The following is a 17,926-nucleotide window of genomic DNA, read 5'->3' as shown; positions in this document are numbered from 1 at the left end:
ATCGATACTGGTGCCACAGGTGGGAACTTCATTAATGCTGCTGATGCAGAAAGAATATGTGAAATCGAAGGGATAGCCCCAGTCGAACTTGTGAAGCCAAAACAAGTTGAAGGATTTAATGGAGAGGCTGCCCCTGCTATCACACATGCTATATATCCTCGACTACAAGTGGGAGAGCATGAGGAAAGCCTATGTCCATTATTCATCACTTCGCTAGGAAAACATTCCATCATTCTCAGGAAAGCTTGGATGAAGCAACATGGAGTTGTTCTCGATATGATCAATGATCAAGTCCTCTTCACTGGAGATTATTGCAACCTCATTCTATACCAGATCGAGCCCTCAAAACAGAGCCTATATCGAAAAGCAAAAGACAAAGGCCAAAGAAGAAAGCCAAAGAAATGCCTCCCCAGAACCTGCTCTGAAAGTGGAAAAACCAAAACCTTGCACCATAGCAATGATTGGTGCAGCACCATTTCGAATGCTCATGAAGCAAAAAGGAGCTCAAGTCTTTGCTATATCAATGAAGGACATAATCGAGCACAAGAATAAGACCAAAACTGAAGAAATTGACCCTCGACTGATCCTTCCAAAGGAATTTCATGAATTTTTGGATGTTTTTTCGAAAATGGCAGCAGACAAGCTACCTCCCCATCGACCTTCAGACCATCATATTGAACTCAAAGGTGATGCAAAGCTGGGATATGCACCACTCTCGAATATGTCAAAGGAAGAACTTGATTTGGTTGAAGAATATGTCTTCGAGCACTTGCCAAAAGGGTTCATTGAAGCAAGCAAAGCCCCATACTCCTCACCCATTATGTTTGTGAGAAAGCCAGGTGGTGATCTTCGATTCTGTGTCAACTACAGGAAGCTAAATGCCATAACGAAAAAGGATCGATATCCCATACCACTCATTGATGAAACGCTGGCCCAAGTCATAGGAGCAAAATATCTCACCAAACTGGACATTCGACATGCCTTCAATCGAATTCGAATGCAGACAGAAGAAGATGAAGACCTCACTACATTCAGAACTCGATTTGGATCCTACAAATACAAGGTCATGCCCTTCGGACTCACAAATGGTCCAGCAACATTCCAGAGGTACATGAATGAAACCCTCATGGATTACCTCAACCAATTCGTCACCGCATACATGGATGACATTCTTATCTACAGTGCTACTCGAGCAGAGCATACAGAGCACATAAGGAAAGTCCTACAGAAGCTTCAAGAAGCTGGACTGCAAGCAGATATCTCAAAATGTGAGTTTTTTGTCCAAGAAACCAAATTCCTAGGACTCATCGTGGGAGTCAATGGCATTCGCATGGACCCTGCAAAGGTTTCTACTATATTGGAATGGCGAACTCCAAAATCGCTCAGGGATATGCAAGCTTTCATTGGATTCTGCAATTTCTATCGAAGGTTCATCCGAAATTACTCCAGCATCATGAGGCCATTGGTGAACCTTTGCTTGTTCGATCTGGTGATCAGCAAAGAGGTTGCATTGGCTTATTGCGAACTCAAAAACGTCATGCTAGAATATAAAATCGAGTTTGGGTGCCAGAAACCATTCAGGTGGACTTGTTGAGAGAAGTTCATGAACAACCTTCTATGGACATCCAGGAGCTGGAAAGATGCTGCGAGTCATGAAACAGCACTATTACTGGCCAAACATGGACAAAACAATAATTCGATATGTCAAAAATTGCTATAGTTATCGAAGATCGAAACCATATCGAGATGCCTACAATGGACTTCTACAACCAATCCCTATTGACAGTCGACCATGGATTGATATATCAATGGATTTCGTGACAGGATTACCACTCTGTGAAGGGAACAATGCTATCTTGGTTGTTGCATGCAGGTTGACGAAAGAAAGACATTTCATTCCGTGTTTTGCTGGGCAAGAAGGGACTACTGCAGAAGCTACAGCACAGCTCTTACTTCGACATGTATGGAAGCACCATGGTCTACCAAACTCGATAATATCAGACAGAGGTCCTCAGTTCATTGCAGAAGTCTGGAGTTTGCTCTGCAAAATTTGAAAAATTTTCGGCCAAACTTTCAACTGCCTTCCACCCAGAAACAGATGGACAGACTGAGTGATTCAATGCAGAGCTCAAACACTACTTGCGAGCTCATGTGAACTATCTTCAAGACAATTGGGTTTCATACTTGTGCATGGTGGAGTTTGCTGCCAACAGTTTGCCATCAGATGCAACCAAGACAAGTGCGTTTTTTGCGAACAAGGGCTATGAACCAAGAATGAGCTTCGATACAGAGCAGCAAGCATATCACGAAGCCAAACAAGAGCACAAGAACATAGCTCAGACGATGGCAAAGGTTTGGGAGTTTCTGCAGGATGAAATCACGCTCTCGCAAGCAAAAATGGAACATTTCGCAAACAAGAAAAGGAAACCTGCACCACGCTATCAAGTGGGAGACAGAGTATGGCTTTCAACTCGAAATATAAAGACACAGAGGCCATCAAAGAAGCTAGACCACAAGCAAGTGGGACCTTTTGAAATTCTAGAGCGAATTGGGCAAGTTGCATATCGGCTCAAACTTCCAAACAGCATGAAGATTCATCCAGTCTTTCATGCCAATCTATTAAGACTCGACTCGAATGATGCAATCAAAGGGCAGCAACAGGAACCAGAGCCTCCAGTCACCGTCAATGGCGAAGAGGAGTGGGAAGTGGACGAAATCCTCGACTCAAAAGTTATTCGAAAAAAGCTTTTCTACAAGGCAGCTTGGAAGAACTATCCACCGGACGAGACATGGTATACTGCAGAGAGCTTCAAAATTCTCCAGAAGTTACCCAAGCATATCACAGAAAATACCCTCAGAAACCAAAATGAGAGCTGGAGACAATTTTTTTGAAAATGGGATTTCTTGATCAGGAGATCAACTCTGGAGTAGGGGGGGTAGTGTTATGATATCAAGTGCGCCTTGCAGCTCGAGTGGGGTTTTAGGGATGTGGGGAGCTTTCTGGGGTTGGAGCGAAGCTTTCAGTTGTGGAGTGAATTCTCAGAACTGGTCTCACTAAAGAGAATTCACTCTACCACAACATAGCTGTATATAGATCGAGCCACTTCTCGAGTGTTCCTCTTCTCTTTCCTTTCTTCTCTAGATTGAGTTTAATTCATAATACCCAACTGGCGCCCTATGCCTTGGTGAACCGTGACAAGTTGAATCTTGGGTCGCAGATAGTAGCAATTGACGAGTGGCTTGAGCCTTGATTTGTCACAAGGTTATAATAAGTATCAAGCTTATTATATGACGCTTTATAAGCTGCGCTAATTGCTGCTGTTGTTGATGGAGCGTTTTCCATTGCCTTAAGCTTATTTAAAAGCCGTAGATAGTGTGGAATACAGACGTTCAACGTTGGATAATTATCTGCTTGAACTTGCTCTGCTGGTTTGACAAATATCTTAAAGAACGCCTTTAGTCCATGTAACACTTGCCATTCTATTGATGTAATGATAATATCAAAAATCCATCATTTGCGAAGCACATAAAGCATTGATTGGCTGCTCAAGCTTGAAAGCGTTCTCAAGCATATAATATGTTGAGTTCCATCGTACAGGCATTGAAACCACCTGAATACCCATAGCAGATGCTTGTACTTTCAATGCATCTTTCCATGCTCGATGGTTCCAGAAGACATAGATATAAGAACCGTTGCCACTTCTTCTTTATTAAGAACAAAGCCTTGAGTATGAGCTAAGCCTTGCTTAAGCCTATACAATTCCGTTTGTTCTGATGGTACAGCTTTTAACATAGTTAAAGCTGCTTGAACTGCAAGGTTTATAATGTGTGCCATGCATCGGACGTCACCTTCCTTTACTGTAAAGCTCCATCATTGCTGTATAGAAATGACGCTTGTGCATGCCCCTATTTCAAACTCTGCGAGCATTGCTGTATTGTTCGATGCTTCTAATAATTGTAAAGACTCCGCTCGTAATATCAAAGTCGTCTGTAACAGCTTGAAGCTGCTCTGCAAGATATTCACTGGAATGAATGGCTCCTTTAGATGTATGATATCAAGAACACAGTGCCGGTGAACCTATTCGTTATTTATCCAATGAACAGTTATCGCAGAGTGCTCTGCACCATTCATTGCAGACTATGAATCAGTCGTAAGTGATAACCGTCCGCCCTTTACTATATGAGCCTGGAGTTCTATCTGTAGCTTCATACGGTGGTTGCAGAATGTCTTGTGTAAATCGCACATTAAGGAGCTCATTGATATAGCTAATGTTGAAGGGCTAAGCTGGTGAATAAGCTGACAAAATGAAGGCCGATCAACCAGACTCATTGGTAAGTTATTAGATACAATAAATGCAAGTAATAACTCTCTATATCGAGAGGCAAGAACGGATCCTCCTACTCGAGGAGTAAAGAATTGTTGGGCATTTCAGGCTGTTCTCATATTTGTAATGGTGGGTGCACCAGATGTGAGAATCTAGCCACCCAAGGAAGGGATGATTTTACTAAGACAACACACTGTCTTAGGAAAAAGAGCCAAAGGGTCATAGCTTAGACTATTCCACAACGCAGCAATCAGGTGTATGATGTAGTGGAGTGGTTTAGACAAGTTGTAACAAATGTTGAGTCTGAGAACTCAGGGATAAGGGATAAGTCAGAGGTTAGCACCTCACTGACTTTTCAGAAACAAGGAGTAACAAGATCAATGCTTGGAAGCTTGGAAAAGACGTGGAAGTATGTGATAGTCGATTTACTGTATTGTCTGCTTGCCCTTTCTTAAGGAAAGGACAATCCTATTTATGCCAAAGGAGTGTAGTTCTCTCATTTTCCATGACTTTCCATGACTAACCAGGCTTGGTAACTGTAGTCGATGTAAGAGAATCCCATAGAACCATCTCCTAGGTCCTAGCCTATAGGAAGTGAAAGGAGGTCCAAGGTCAGAGTACCCCTATAGACAAATTATGTCATAACTTAACCAATCTTGTGGGTAACTAAGGAGCGATGACGTGTAATAAATCATAGATGGTTGTAGAAGTGTTTGGAGCTATCGTTCATGTTCCTAGGCCTCTAGTTGATAGAGATATGTCAGTGTAGTATTAGCCCAGTAACTAAGGAGTGATGTCATGTAATGAATCATAGAGGGTTGTAGAGATATGCTATGTGGTCATATCAGCCCAGTAACTAAGGAGCAATGACGTGTAATGAATCATAGAGGGTTGTAGCAATCGTTGAGTAGTGTTGCTCTTGTTGTTGGTGTGATAAGCCAAAATATGTATAGTGACTTGTAGGTTTGAGGAGGAGATTTCTAAGTTTTCTCTTGAGTTTGATAGCAAACTGAGTGAATGAATGTCAGTATGACAATATTCAGAGTGCCCTGCGAATCCTGCGAACTCTGACTCTGCAAACTCTGACTCTGCATACTCTGAGCACGCTGTAGCAATGGAGTTCCTGGTTTTATAGCTTCGTATAATGCAGGATGCATGCTTTCAACATGCCTCCACAAATTACTCGTGATATTCCATGATAAAAACTTCAGTTTTGGCTTATAATTACAGCCATCTTGCATACAGACAATCTTCATCGTTGCAGGGCTGGTGCTTAACAATGTCCTACTGAATACATTCTTTAAGAACAATGGTGACTGAGTATTTGGGAGTTGTGGCCGTATTTGTAGTAATGGTAGAGCTATCGACGGCGAAGACTCGAATGGAAAAGGGGGTGGTAGACGCTGAATTTCCTCATCTTCGTCACTTGGAATTGCTGATAGCTCAGAGTCGCTCATTCTGGTAGAAATATCAATTGGTATATTATCTATGGATCTATTTCTACAGATCTATCTATGAGGGTGGGGTAAAATCTTCATAGCTTGGCATCCTGGGCCGTGCTTGCCAAGGACTCGAATAGTATCTGAGTCTTTGGCAAATACTTGCCGAATACCCCAATTATAGCCCGAATATTGCTCATCGCCGAATACTATTCGAAAACCACAAATACTAATACTATTTTGGGGAACACTGCCTGCTGGTGACATCCCTCAGGTGGGTTTCCTAGTGATAAGACTGTAGTTAAAATGAAAAGGCAGGTGCCATAATTGGCTCTGGTTCATAAGTGGCTTTGCCTATGACTTTAGCTTTAACGATAAACAAATAAAAGCCTTGCCCCCAATGGTCACAACTAAAGTTGTCGTCTCTCTGTTTTTTTTAGTTATTACTTTGATAGATATGCGGTATTACAAGCATATGCAATGGCTTGGTTTAGCTATAAATGATGGGGACATTCTCCTACAGAAACCAGGTCAGAAGGCAGGAAGTGAGATCGTATTGCAAGACAGTAGGTCTAGGCTGGAGGCCTCCTTCTGAGGCTTCCAGCTCCTTATATCCTATATTTTTACATGCCCTAGTTTACCGAGCCCTAGTGGCTCCACTGCCAGGCAGCCCCTGAGTTCAGGGCGGCCTCACATGATGGGCCGCCTTACAATTGCCTCCCCTTCTGCGGGATTGTCCTCAATTCCGAGGCGGCAACGAGTATGGCCTTCTGCGTTTGTTTGGGCTGTTCGCCCTAATCCTTGGGGTGGTCGCTAGGCAGGGTGGTCCCGTGACCCCCCTTGGTGTCAGTTGGTTGCCGCTCCATAGGCGGTCGTGCCCTTCTTTCTTCTTACCTTTTTCCTACACCTCCCCGATCGTTTGACCTTTGCTTCTCACTCTCGCTCTCGCTCTTCGATCTTTAGTTGGTTGAGCTTCTATCCAGGATCTACACCTTCTTCAGTGAGTGTGTCCTTCCTCCTTTTCTTTCCTTCCTCAGAGGCTGTTCAGAAAATGGAGGCCTGAGTTAGCTTCGGTGCGCCACCAAGTCGATGTTTACACTGACCACCGTTCGCTAGAATATTTCATGTCTACCAAGGTTCTCACCGCAAAGCAGGTTTGGTGGATGAACTACTCTCCAACTTCAACTTCTGCATTACGTACACCACGGGCAAGAATAGCCAGAAGGCAGATATTCTGAGCCGAAGAGACCAAGACTTGGTAATGCAGCAGAAAGTCAAGCTTGATAGTAGGGCGAGGGTATTGTTAGGTCCAAGCCGCCTGCACCCCCGAATCAGCACCGAACTCGCTGAGAGCTACATAGCATCCATTAATTCGATGGACACCCCCAAGCCCCATGTAAGGATGCCTTCTCGTCTCTCACTCTAAGGATCAGACTCTGAGTAGCTGCGGATCACGTGTGATCATTTGGGCGGGCTAACCGAGTCAGATGGGTTTCGGGTACTTGAGGGAAATGACTCACGAGGTTCCCCCTGATCACGTGTGATCATTGGGGTGGGCTAACCGAGTCGGATGGGTTTCGGGTACTTAAGGGAATTGACTCACGGGGTTCCCCCTTCATCTTTTTTGTATCCTTCGTAGTAGACCTATAGGATAGCATCCGTTTAGCCTCCGACTCGCACTCTCATATGCTATTACTGTGAGCTGGGTGCCCTGTGTTCTTACACCCCAGATGCCTTTTGATTTAATAGAGGCTTTATGTGAGGACAACAGAGAGTCGTTTACAGAGACACATGTGAAACACCCCCTACCTGACAGGTTCGCGTTGAACGGCTGGCTTCTTCTATACAAAGGCCGGCTATGTGTGAACCATTACACTGAGCTATGTACGAAACTAATCTGAGAAGTGCACGACCAGGTGTTGGTGGCACATCCTAGCGGCCAGAAAACCTATCAATTGATTGCCCTGAAGTACCACTGGGTCGGGATGGAGGCGGATTGTTTGCACTGTGTGAGGAATTGTGTGACATGTCGGCTTTCTCATACCAATGTCACCAAGCAACAAGGATTCCTACACCTGCTGCCCATACCCGAATATCCTATGCAACACCTCACCATGGACTTCAAGGAGTTCCCAAGGGACAAGCATGGATATGACAGCATCTTAGTGTTTATGGACCGACTCGGAAAGAGTTCAGTGACCATACCTTGCTACAAAACCACAACTGCCCGGCAAATGGCACAATTGTTCATCGAATGGATATACCGATTCGGACACACTCCGGAGTCGATTGTAAGCGACTGCGGACCCCAATTCGTATCATCCTTTTGGCAGGAGTTCTGTCAAAATATCAGTGTTAAGGTTAAGCTGTCGACTGCCTATCATAAGCAGACCGATGGAAAGACAGAAATCATGAACCGATACATCGATCAGAGACTGAGGCCTTTCGTATCCCATTACCAGGATAACTGGAGCGAACTCATCCCCATAATGGACCGCGTGCAAATGACACTCCCCCATGCATCCATTGGCATGACCTCCTACCGACTCAAGTATGGAACCGATCCGCGTACGAGTTGGGATTGGAAAACCTCGAAAAGCACCAAACCGAGATGAAGCCAAGGCGGTTGCAGACTGAATGCATTCCGTATGGGTCCATGCAAAGGAAAACATGTCAAAGGCACAAGAAGAAATGTCTAAGCATGCAAATCGATGCCGAAGGGCCATCGACTGGGATGTAGGAGATAGAGTGTACCTATCGACCAAAAATTTGAAGAACTCTCGCCCTAGCTGCAAGTTGGGCCAACAATGGGTTGGACCATATATGGTGTTGGAACGGATTGGGCACGCGTTTCGATTGGAACTACCTACCAGTTCTCAAATACACGATGTGTTCTCACCAGACGTCCTCATGAAGGATCCGAATAACCCCCTACCTGGTCAGGATCCGCCTGAGCCTAGCAGCGAAGTGATAGATGGCGTAGAGGAATGGGAAGTGGAAAAGATCCTCACCATGAGGCTCTGACGGAAGCAACTACAATACCGGGTTAGTTGGGTAGGATACGATCCGGACCCGGAGTGGTACCCAGCATCAAACTTCATGAACTCTCCCCATAAACTCAGAGAGTTTCACATGGAATACCCAGATTTACCAGGACCACCTCAAGAACTACTCGGATGGGTAACAGCATGGGAGGCGGGCGAGGACAAAACTACGATCACGCTAGGGAAGACAAAGTGGAAGAAATAGAGTCGTTGCTATCTACGACTCTAAACTAAATACCCTCTGAGCCAGGGCGCACTCACCACCATAACCCTTGCGGGAGTCACCCTTCCCAAACGTCTCACCGGTGTCACAACAAGCGGCTACCACCATGAGAGACGAAGGATCGAAGTGACCCCATGCGAAGGGCCAGGACCGAGTCCCCTCCGACACAGGGTCTTCCTCCACCTAGGCCCCGTAGGCCGCCCCAACTTCTCTATCCTCCTCCCCCTCCTTCCTCCCATCACCCCGAGTCGTGGCGACCGCATGAGCGGCAGCGGTGGGCAGTTTGCCCACAGCAGCCACCAACTCCCCCAGGAGAGCCGGGATGCTCTCCTGTTCCATCCGCAGACGGCGCAGCGACGACCGAATTTGCTGCCCAGAGTCAGCACCGAAACAACACAAGGGAAAGGGGGTCTACTCACGGCAAGCCCCAACTCGAGGGCAGCCCGAGTGGTGCGTGCCTCCTTGTAGAGGCCACGCTCTGCCTCGGAGCGAAACTTTGGGATGCTCTGGGTGGCCAGGAGGGTCACCCGATTTGCCTCAGTGGCGGCGGCGGCGACATCAGCGGGAATAGGGGGGTGGCCTCTTTGGCAGCGTGGAGGGCCGCAAACTCTCCCCCAAGGAACCAGGGCAGCTATTCCCACCAAGATCAGCACCAGCCAACCAACCCCAACACCGAATCCCACAAGAAAACCTACCGGGATGCAAGCCGAGTGCTGCGCGGTGCAGTACCGGCACTTGGAGCTGGCCGCGGACCAGACGCAATCGTGAGATTGGATCCCACAGGCTTTTGCCTGAAGGCAGCGCAGACAGAGCACTCGGAACGCAGCCGAAAGGGCCCCAGAGGGTGTCGGAACCGGCATTGTTAAAGTTGGAATTCTGCGAATCCCGTCACCCAGCACACGTTGTCACCCATGCACCAACACGTTCCCATCACCTACTCGTTCATGTGGATTGGAAATATCTATCCAATTTATTAGTACACCGTCAAACAATCCACAAGAAGGGGTCACTTACCATCCTCAGAGGGGTGGTCGCTGGCGTTGTTGTTGGAGACAACAAGAAGAAGTGGATGCGGCTGCGTACTCATAGTCTGGCTTACAACAATGAACTCCGAATCAGGTTAGCGTGGCCACTTCTCCTTTTATACGTAGGACAGTTCAACCCGAACGCTTCGCAGATGCGATTCGGAGTCCACTCGGACCATCAGGAATGTACCCCAGAGTGAACAAAGCAAACTCTGGTTTCGCACACTAAACGGAGTCGATACGGCACAACTCTAGCATGACATACAACGCACCTTCCCGACACGGCACATAAACAGGGTTGTTACAGATGCAATTACAAACAGAATTCCTGCCAACATAGAACGCTCTTCTCACAGATACCATTCAGAGATGTTGCGGAAATGATTCTCACAGCGTGTTTCGCAGACAAAACACTCTCTTAAGAGGGGGGGTAGTGTAAGGATGCCTCCGCCCTCAGTGACGGAAGGGATCAGAGTCGGACAGGTTACGGTCATGTGGGGAGAGTTAGGGCAGGTTAGCTGAGTCGGACCCGTTTCAGGTACTTAAGGGGATTGACCCAACGGGGTTCCTCATTCTCTTTTTTGTATCCTTCGTAGTAGACCTATAGGATAGCATCTGTTTAGCCTCTGACTTGCACTCTCATATGCTATTACTGTGAGCTGGGTGCCCTGTGTCCTTACACTGTCTACCATTTCACTATCATTATAACTAGTATATCGCTATAACCAAAATAGAATATATTATGTAATCTATGTATCTAATGTCCCCTGAACTAATGATGCCTGCTAAATGCCCTTAACTGCTGATTCCAACTGCTCTAGTGTCTGTAAATAATCAGAAGAAAGAGATTCTTGGCTTTTAGCAAATCCAATCAATATATGAAGAGCTTGTTTAGCATCAGCCATTAAGTACATAGGCTGTAGAAACTGATCATCGTCTTCTTCATCACTTTAAGTAGTTGGTAAACCTAAATGCTCTTGTTGTTATGATGGTCACGGAGGTCAAGAAGCCAGTCTGGAGAATAATAAGCTAGATTGAATCTAAAGAGAGAAGAAGAGGAAGAAGGAAGGAAGGTGAGGCTATTCCTCGTAATATACAGTTGTCCGCTTAGCGGTTGTAGCCTTGGTGGCTAAGGCTGCACCTGTAACAAAATCGTAACAACTGTAATAACTATAACAACCATAACAACCATAACAACCTGTAAGCTATAATCGTAACACTTGTAGCACTTCTTGTAAAACCTCATCTTCTCCTACATTCTGCTCATCCTCTCCATCATCCATCTTCGTCAACAGGGTTAAGAAAATTTGCAACTAACATAGCGTCTTGTATATTTCCTGCTTCTATAACCTTTTGATATAGCTATGTAACTTCATGAGGCATAATTAGAGTAGGAAGTGAAATAGGCGAAGAGACAAGTGTTGATTGCGAAAGCAATTGTAGATTGTACTATTTGTAATTTTGTTATTCTAGCTTCGTAAGATCTAATGGATTGCAAGGTGTACATTCATTAACGATAGAGGATCTACATTTAAGTCGAAGGATTGTAAGATATATTATAGCCAATGTTGCTAGTAGTAAGCTTTGCAATTCTGAATAATCCCTTGATCAAGAGGCTAGTAGTGACTTGTACTATTAGCAGGTAGCTAACATATTCAAATATTTAATAGAGGAGGACAAAGCTTAATTGTGGTATAATAGGCAGAGAAGTTGTCCATTATAAAAAGAACTTGTCATGTTGTGCTAATATGCTAATAAAAAGCTTAAAGCCACTCTGTCATAATCATTATATTCATCTAAGCTTTCTTATTCCACTGCCATTACCGTCCTATTATATGAACTAATACAAATTGCAAAGCGCGTGGTGTTTTAGCTTTGCTAATGAACTAGACTAGAAATTGATCTGTCTAGTTGCATTAACACAAAAGACAAGAGAGACCCAAGACTTGTCTTTCTTTAAACCAGCTTGATGTTGTGATGAGAGGCCTCGAGAGAGCATCATCCTCTAATAAAGGCCACTCTCGTCTATGCTATAGATATCCTCCTCTTGATATTCCCCTGCCATAGTTTGTAAGGCTCTCACTTCCTCTTCTATAGAAGCTAGGATAGATAAGGCTTCTCCGTGTCGAACTTTTAATGATATCTTAAAGCGCTTCTTAAATCCCTCAAGCCATCTAATGCTGAACTCTAGGACTGGCTTGCTAGAGTGTTGTAGAAACTAGCGCTATATATCTCTTGCCTTTGTTTGCAGAAGCTCTCTAGTTGTAAATCCCCCTCTTGCTTTAATACGCTGCTGCCATGTAAACAGAACCTTCTCTAAGTCAGGCTAGAAGCCTTCTCGAAGTCGCATGCCTTGTGGTGTATTATCTCGTCGAGGTGGGAGAAGCGTAGACTTAAGGATTCGGAAACAGTTGACTGGCTACGTTTGTGATTGTATTCGTAGAGGAACCATTCGATGCATTGCTTCTGTGTAGGCTTTAGGTGCTGTCGATGTGCCTAGCGACGAAGGGCGCGCCTTTGTTCTAATTTAATACTGTGCCTCTGGCTCATGATCCTAAGAATACGTCAGACTGGATATAACAATAATAGGGTGGAACTGTAACGATTATCGTAGTATCGTAAGTTGTGTGGAAATAGAATTGGTTCCGAAAAATATATCGCTATATCAAAAATATCGTTGTATCCAGGATCGTTATAACTGGGGTTGACTGTACCTCCATTGTTGCTATTATTACCATTATCGCATTATCGCACATTTGCCCCTCTGACGTTTTGTTTGAGAGAAGTTTCATAACAGAACAGGAGCAGCCGCAGCCTCGCTAAACCCAATCTGACCCCTGGCCCTGCTCACCTTCGCAACCACCATATACCCGCCAAACCTACCCCCAGCCGCCGCTACGAGGCTGGACCTGACGCAAACGTAGCAAAGACGAGGAACCTCCCAAACGGGCACAGAAAAACCACCCAGCACAGCTCTGCTCGCGACGCGCGTGCCTTGCCTCAAACGTATATTTCCTTCTTCAACATCCCCGACCGGTAAACAGCAGGCACCAGCAACAAACAGACGCCCAACCTTCCCCGCGCCCACCCCCCACCATCCATCGGCGGACGACACACCACAGAGCCCCCCCCTTCCTCCCATTGCCGCGATGTCGACGTCCTCGTCGCGCTCGGCGCGGGGCTCCACGGCGCGCCGGCTGCCGCGCAACATGAATGGCTCACTGTCCGACCGCCTCTCGCGCACCGTCTCGCGCTTCATGCCAAAGGTGGTGACGTACAACGAGAGCTACACGTATGCGCTGCGCGCGGCCTTCCTGCATCACCTGCTGCAGCCGCGCGCCAAGCGGAAGCAGTACCTGGCGGCGGCGCCGAAGGCGATCAGCCACCGGGCGTCGACGATTGGGGATCTGGTCAAGGACTTCTCGTCTGGGGTTGGCTCGGCGAAGAGCGCCAAGCTGCCGCATGGCTTTATGGGGCCGCTGGAGAAGCGGATGACGGGCGTGCTGATGATGAAGGAGCGGTTGCCGGGGTATAATGATCCGGCGGTCAAGAGGAGCTTTGCGGAGGCGTATACGGCGTTCACGGAGGCGACGTTTAGGAGGCGCATGGAGCAGGAGAGGCGCGTGGAGGATTTGGTGCTGATTTTCTACTCGAATGCGGTTAAGTCGCTGCAGAAGGGGAAGTCGCCGGGGGATGACTCGTGGAAAAATCTGCTGGATCGACATGTGGCGTTGTTTCTGAGGTTGTTGAGCAATACGATGAAGGATCATGGGTATGATAAGGATAGGCCAGAGCTGATGAGTCGGCTGGCGACGCTTGAGAAGAAGCTTCTGACGGACGACCAAGACTTGTCGTCTGGTGCGGGGCCTAGCGATTCGTATATTGAGGTTGTTAACCCGATCAGCTACGATGTGAAGGATATGCCGATGGTGCAGGTTGTGGGACGCATATTTGGGATGCGGAACTCGCAGGTGCAGTCTGATATCGATGCGAATAAGAAGTTCTGGACGGAGGAGGTAGCCCTGACGGAGCTGAAATCGTACCAGCAGTGCATCAACTCGCAGTCGGCGCGCGCCCTCTCCTCTAATGACTTTGTTGTTGACGAGGGGTATCAGGCGTGGAAGAAGGCGGAGAGTCATGACCTGTCACAGATGATGCTGGGTATATTACACGTCAAGCCCGAATTGGCCAAATCATCCTCGGCGAGTACTAAGCCTGGCGCTCTACCGACGACTGGGCTCAACAAACCACTGCCTACTATTATACCCATGCAACCAGATGCCGGTTATTATAATACGATTTCGAGCCCGACAGAGCGCACGTCACGATCATCATTTAGCCAGACGCAGCCTGGAGATATGGGCGGCTTGTCATTGAGCGATGAACCGTCTAGCCGGCTGTATCTCGAAGAAGTCAGCTTCGTGTATATCCCTCCGGACCCACGGGCATACTACAGATCCATACTCATGCACGCTGCTACATACGATCAACTACATACAGAACACAATGCAGAGAGCGGCGCCCCCGCACCTCCGCTTAGCATGCAATCCCTCGAACTCCTCACCGAGCTCGCGATTAGATGGCGCGTCCCGCAGTTCTCTCGGCTGATCCTCTACCTCGACGTCTCTGTGCAGCGCTTCAAGGACCGGGAAATCGGGCTTGAGGAGCTCGATGCGGCGTTTGAGATGATTAAGAACCCACCCGCAGAGACCAAGAAGTCTAGCACGCTCGCACATGCGGGTGGACTGCAGTCCATCGACCGCTCGCACTGGACTATCAATGACCTTGCGCTGTATCGACATACGCTTGTCAGTGTCCACGATTCGCTATTGCGGGATTTGTATGATGTTCTACAACACTGCTATGACTCGAAGCCGCCGTCGGTGGGGCCGGTGATGGTGATTCTGGAGAGCCATATTTATAACGACGAGTGCTTCCAGCAGAGCCCGGAGCAGGTGCAGGGTTATAGCGAGCAGCTGGATAGGGGGTTGAGAGAGCAGGCAGCAGCGGTTTACCGAGGATACCTCGAGGCCGAGGTGCCTCAGAACCAGGAGGAATGGCAGTTCTACCACGTCGTGCAGCTAGGCAAGTCGGTGGTGAAGCTGTGCACTCGGATCCAGAAGCGATACAAGAAGAACCCGGAGTTCATGGGCGTCAACCCGCTGACGGTGCTGGTGGAGACGGTGTTCCCGAGCTTCGAGAACGACGCAGCGGACCTGATCCAGCGGATCCTGAACGTGGCGCACGCCAATAACTCCGAGGTCGACCTAGAGGACGGCTTCGCGCTGTATAAGGAGCTCGTGGAGATCCGGCGCATCCACCAGCAGGCGCTGCCAGACGTACCGTTCGCGTTTCACATCGAGGACGCGCTGGCAGACTTTGTGTGGCGCTGGATCAACGTGGCGGACGTTAAGATGGTGGATCTAGTCGATCAGGCGATCCTGCACGACAAGTTCGAGGTGCGCTCGGAGAACCCGACCGATAACGAGCGACACAGCGTGTCGGCCATCGACGTGTTCCGGCTGTTCAACGAGACGACGGACCAGATCTTCCAGCTCAACTGGGACGACGATGTGCATCACGCCAAGTTCATGACGGCGCTGTCGAAGTCGTTCGGGGTGGGCCTGGCGCGGTACTGTGAGGCGCTCGAAGAGCGGTTCACCAAGGAGATGAACCGGCTGACTCCCGAGCAGGAGGCGACGGCGAAACAGTCGAAGCAGGACCGGTGGATGCAGCTCGCCAAGGATGCGTGGAACAACAAGGAGAAGATGGAGCCGTTCCAGTTCAACCCGCAGTCGCTGGTAAAGCTGAACAACATCGAGTTCGCGGTGCAGCAGCTTGACAAGCTCGAGAGGATAATGAATGTCGACGCGTGCGCCGAGGTGCTGCAGCGAAATATCACACCCAAGGAGCAGCAGCAGATGCGCAGGCCGAATAAATACGTCTTCACCGTCAAGATTGTGGAGGGCGAGGACCTCAAGGCTTGCGACACCAACGGCCTCAGCGACCCGTACGTCATCCTCGGCGATGAGTTCAAGAAGCGCCTGATGAAGACGCGGGTCGTGCCTAAGAACCTGAATCCCCGCTGGGACGAGTCAATCGACATCATCGTGTCCGGCCCCGTCAACATCGTCGCTACGATCTGGGACTTTGACACCTTCGGCGATGACGACCTGATGGGTCGGACGTCGCTCAAGCTCGACCCGTCACATTTCTCGGACTACCTCCCTAAGGAGTGCTGGCTCAACCTCGATACGCAGGGGAAACTACTTCTCCGCATCAGTATGGAGGGTGAGCGCGACGACATCCAGTTCTACTTTGGCAAGGCCTTCCGGCTACTCAAGCGCACCGAGCGCGACATGATTCGGAAGATCACGGATAAGGTAAGCCCTCCCCCCCCCCAAAACCCATCCAGAGACCCCCCGCTAACCCCCACCCACAGCTCTCAACCTACATCAACCTCTCCCTCTCGCCCGACGCCCTTCGCAGCCTCCTCTCCCGCGGCATCTCCCTAACCAGCATGTGGAAAACCCGCCATTCCCTCCCCCCCCACCCCTCCCCCTCGACATCGAAAACGCCCTAAAACCACTCTTCACCTACTTCGACGACAACTTCGCCATCATGCAGCAGACGCTCACCACCGCCTCCATGATCGCCGTCATGACGCGGCTGTGGAAGGAAGTCCTCCTCGCCATCGAGGCGCTGCTCATCCCGCCCTTGAGCGATAGGCCGAGTCCGCAGAAGGCGCTGAGTAGGCAGGAGGCGGATACGGTGTTCTTGTGGTTGGAGCTGCTGAGGGCGTTTTTTAATGCCAGGGATGAGGAGACGGGGGAGGCGATGGGGGTCCGGGATGATGTGCTGAAGAATGCGAAGTATCATGAGCTGAAGCAGTTGGCGTTTTTCTACTTTGATCCCACGGACTCGCTTATTAAGACGTCGGAGCGGATGGCGTCTGCTACTGCTGCGAGGGCGCTGGCGCAACGCACATCCCTCTCTTTGCCGCCGGGGAGTTTGGGACCGTCTCTAGGCGCTGGTTTGGGGAGCGCGACCAGTTTGCGGAGGGGGAAGAGTATTATGCTCTCTAGGAATCTAGGCACGATGAGGCAGGCGAAGGAGGAGAAGAGGAGAGAGGCCCAGGCGGATCCGAGTGATGATGTTATCCTGAGGATTCTGCGGATGAGACATGAGGGCGTGGCGGTGGCGTATTTGAGGGATAGGAGTCGCCAGCGCGAGAGGCTGGCGGCGGCGGCGGCGGCGGAGTCGATTGTGAGACAGAGTTTGGGGGGGGAGGGAGGTTTGGGGGGAATAATTTGCCGAGGAGGTAGGGAGTGATAGGGGAAAGGGGAGGGGCGTTTGTTGGGTTGGAGGGATGGGTTCCCCGGGGGGGGGGTTTCATTGCATGCGGGTTGGATGGAGGCGTTGTGGCGATACCATTGTCTTTTGTGTTTCCTGATGGGTGGATGATAAGTTTTAGCCAACGTGTGTGAAGCGGAGTGTTTTATGTGTCGATTGCAGGCAGCGAGCCAGCGACTGAGGTTACAATTAGGTAGCGAATGAATGAATGGATGAGTGGAATCTATCATCAATAACGCGGTCTATATATCTATAGCCATCCCCACACCAACACCAACGGCCTGTCCCTACCCTACCGTCCCCAGTACCCTCCCTCCTCCACACACCCACCACCTCTTCCCCCTGGACCCCTGGACCCCTTCCCTCCAACGCACCAACGCACCAACCCTCATTAGGCAAGGCTAAGCCCCATCTTGTCCTAGCATGGCTGGGGTGGGTTTAGGCCTGAAAGGGCTTAGGCAGGCTTGAAAGGGCTTAGGCAGGCTCTGGTGGTGTGGGGAATTGACGTCATGGAGGT

General features: G+C 48.8%; 2 protein-coding genes across 2 annotated transcripts; both read left to right on the top strand.

Annotated features, from left to right (window-relative positions):
- Window positions 1-11,828: 11,828 nt before the first annotated feature.
- Window positions 11,829-16,639, top strand: VC83_05147 (uncharacterized protein; the record flags this gene model as incomplete). Its single annotated transcript, XM_024468772.1, has 2 exons — window positions 11,829-16,439; window positions 16,499-16,639. The coding sequence occupies exons 1-2, from the start codon at window positions 13,206-13,208 to the stop codon at window positions 16,637-16,639; spliced, it is 3,375 nt and encodes a 1,124-aa protein (XP_024324001.1). The 5' UTR covers window positions 11,829-13,205.
- A 38-nt stretch (window positions 16,640-16,677) lies between these two features.
- Window positions 16,678-17,629, top strand: VC83_05146 (uncharacterized protein; the record flags this gene model as incomplete). Its single annotated transcript, XM_024468771.1, has 1 exon — window positions 16,678-17,629. One exon carries the CDS (start codon window positions 16,678-16,680, stop codon window positions 17,386-17,388), a length of 711 nt encoding a protein of 236 aa, XP_024324002.1. The 3' UTR covers window positions 17,389-17,629.
- Between the last annotated feature and the right edge of the window lie 297 nt (window positions 17,630-17,926).

This window comes from Pseudogymnoascus destructans (genome assembly GCF_001641265.1).
Source record: "Pseudogymnoascus destructans isolate 20631-21 unplaced genomic scaffold scaffold_11, whole genome shotgun sequence".
Taxonomy (NCBI): Eukaryota; Fungi; Ascomycota; class Leotiomycetes; order Thelebolales; family Thelebolaceae; genus Pseudogymnoascus; species Pseudogymnoascus destructans.
The sequence above is the reverse complement of the archived record's forward strand: the minus strand, read 5'-3'. Positions and strand labels throughout refer to the sequence as shown.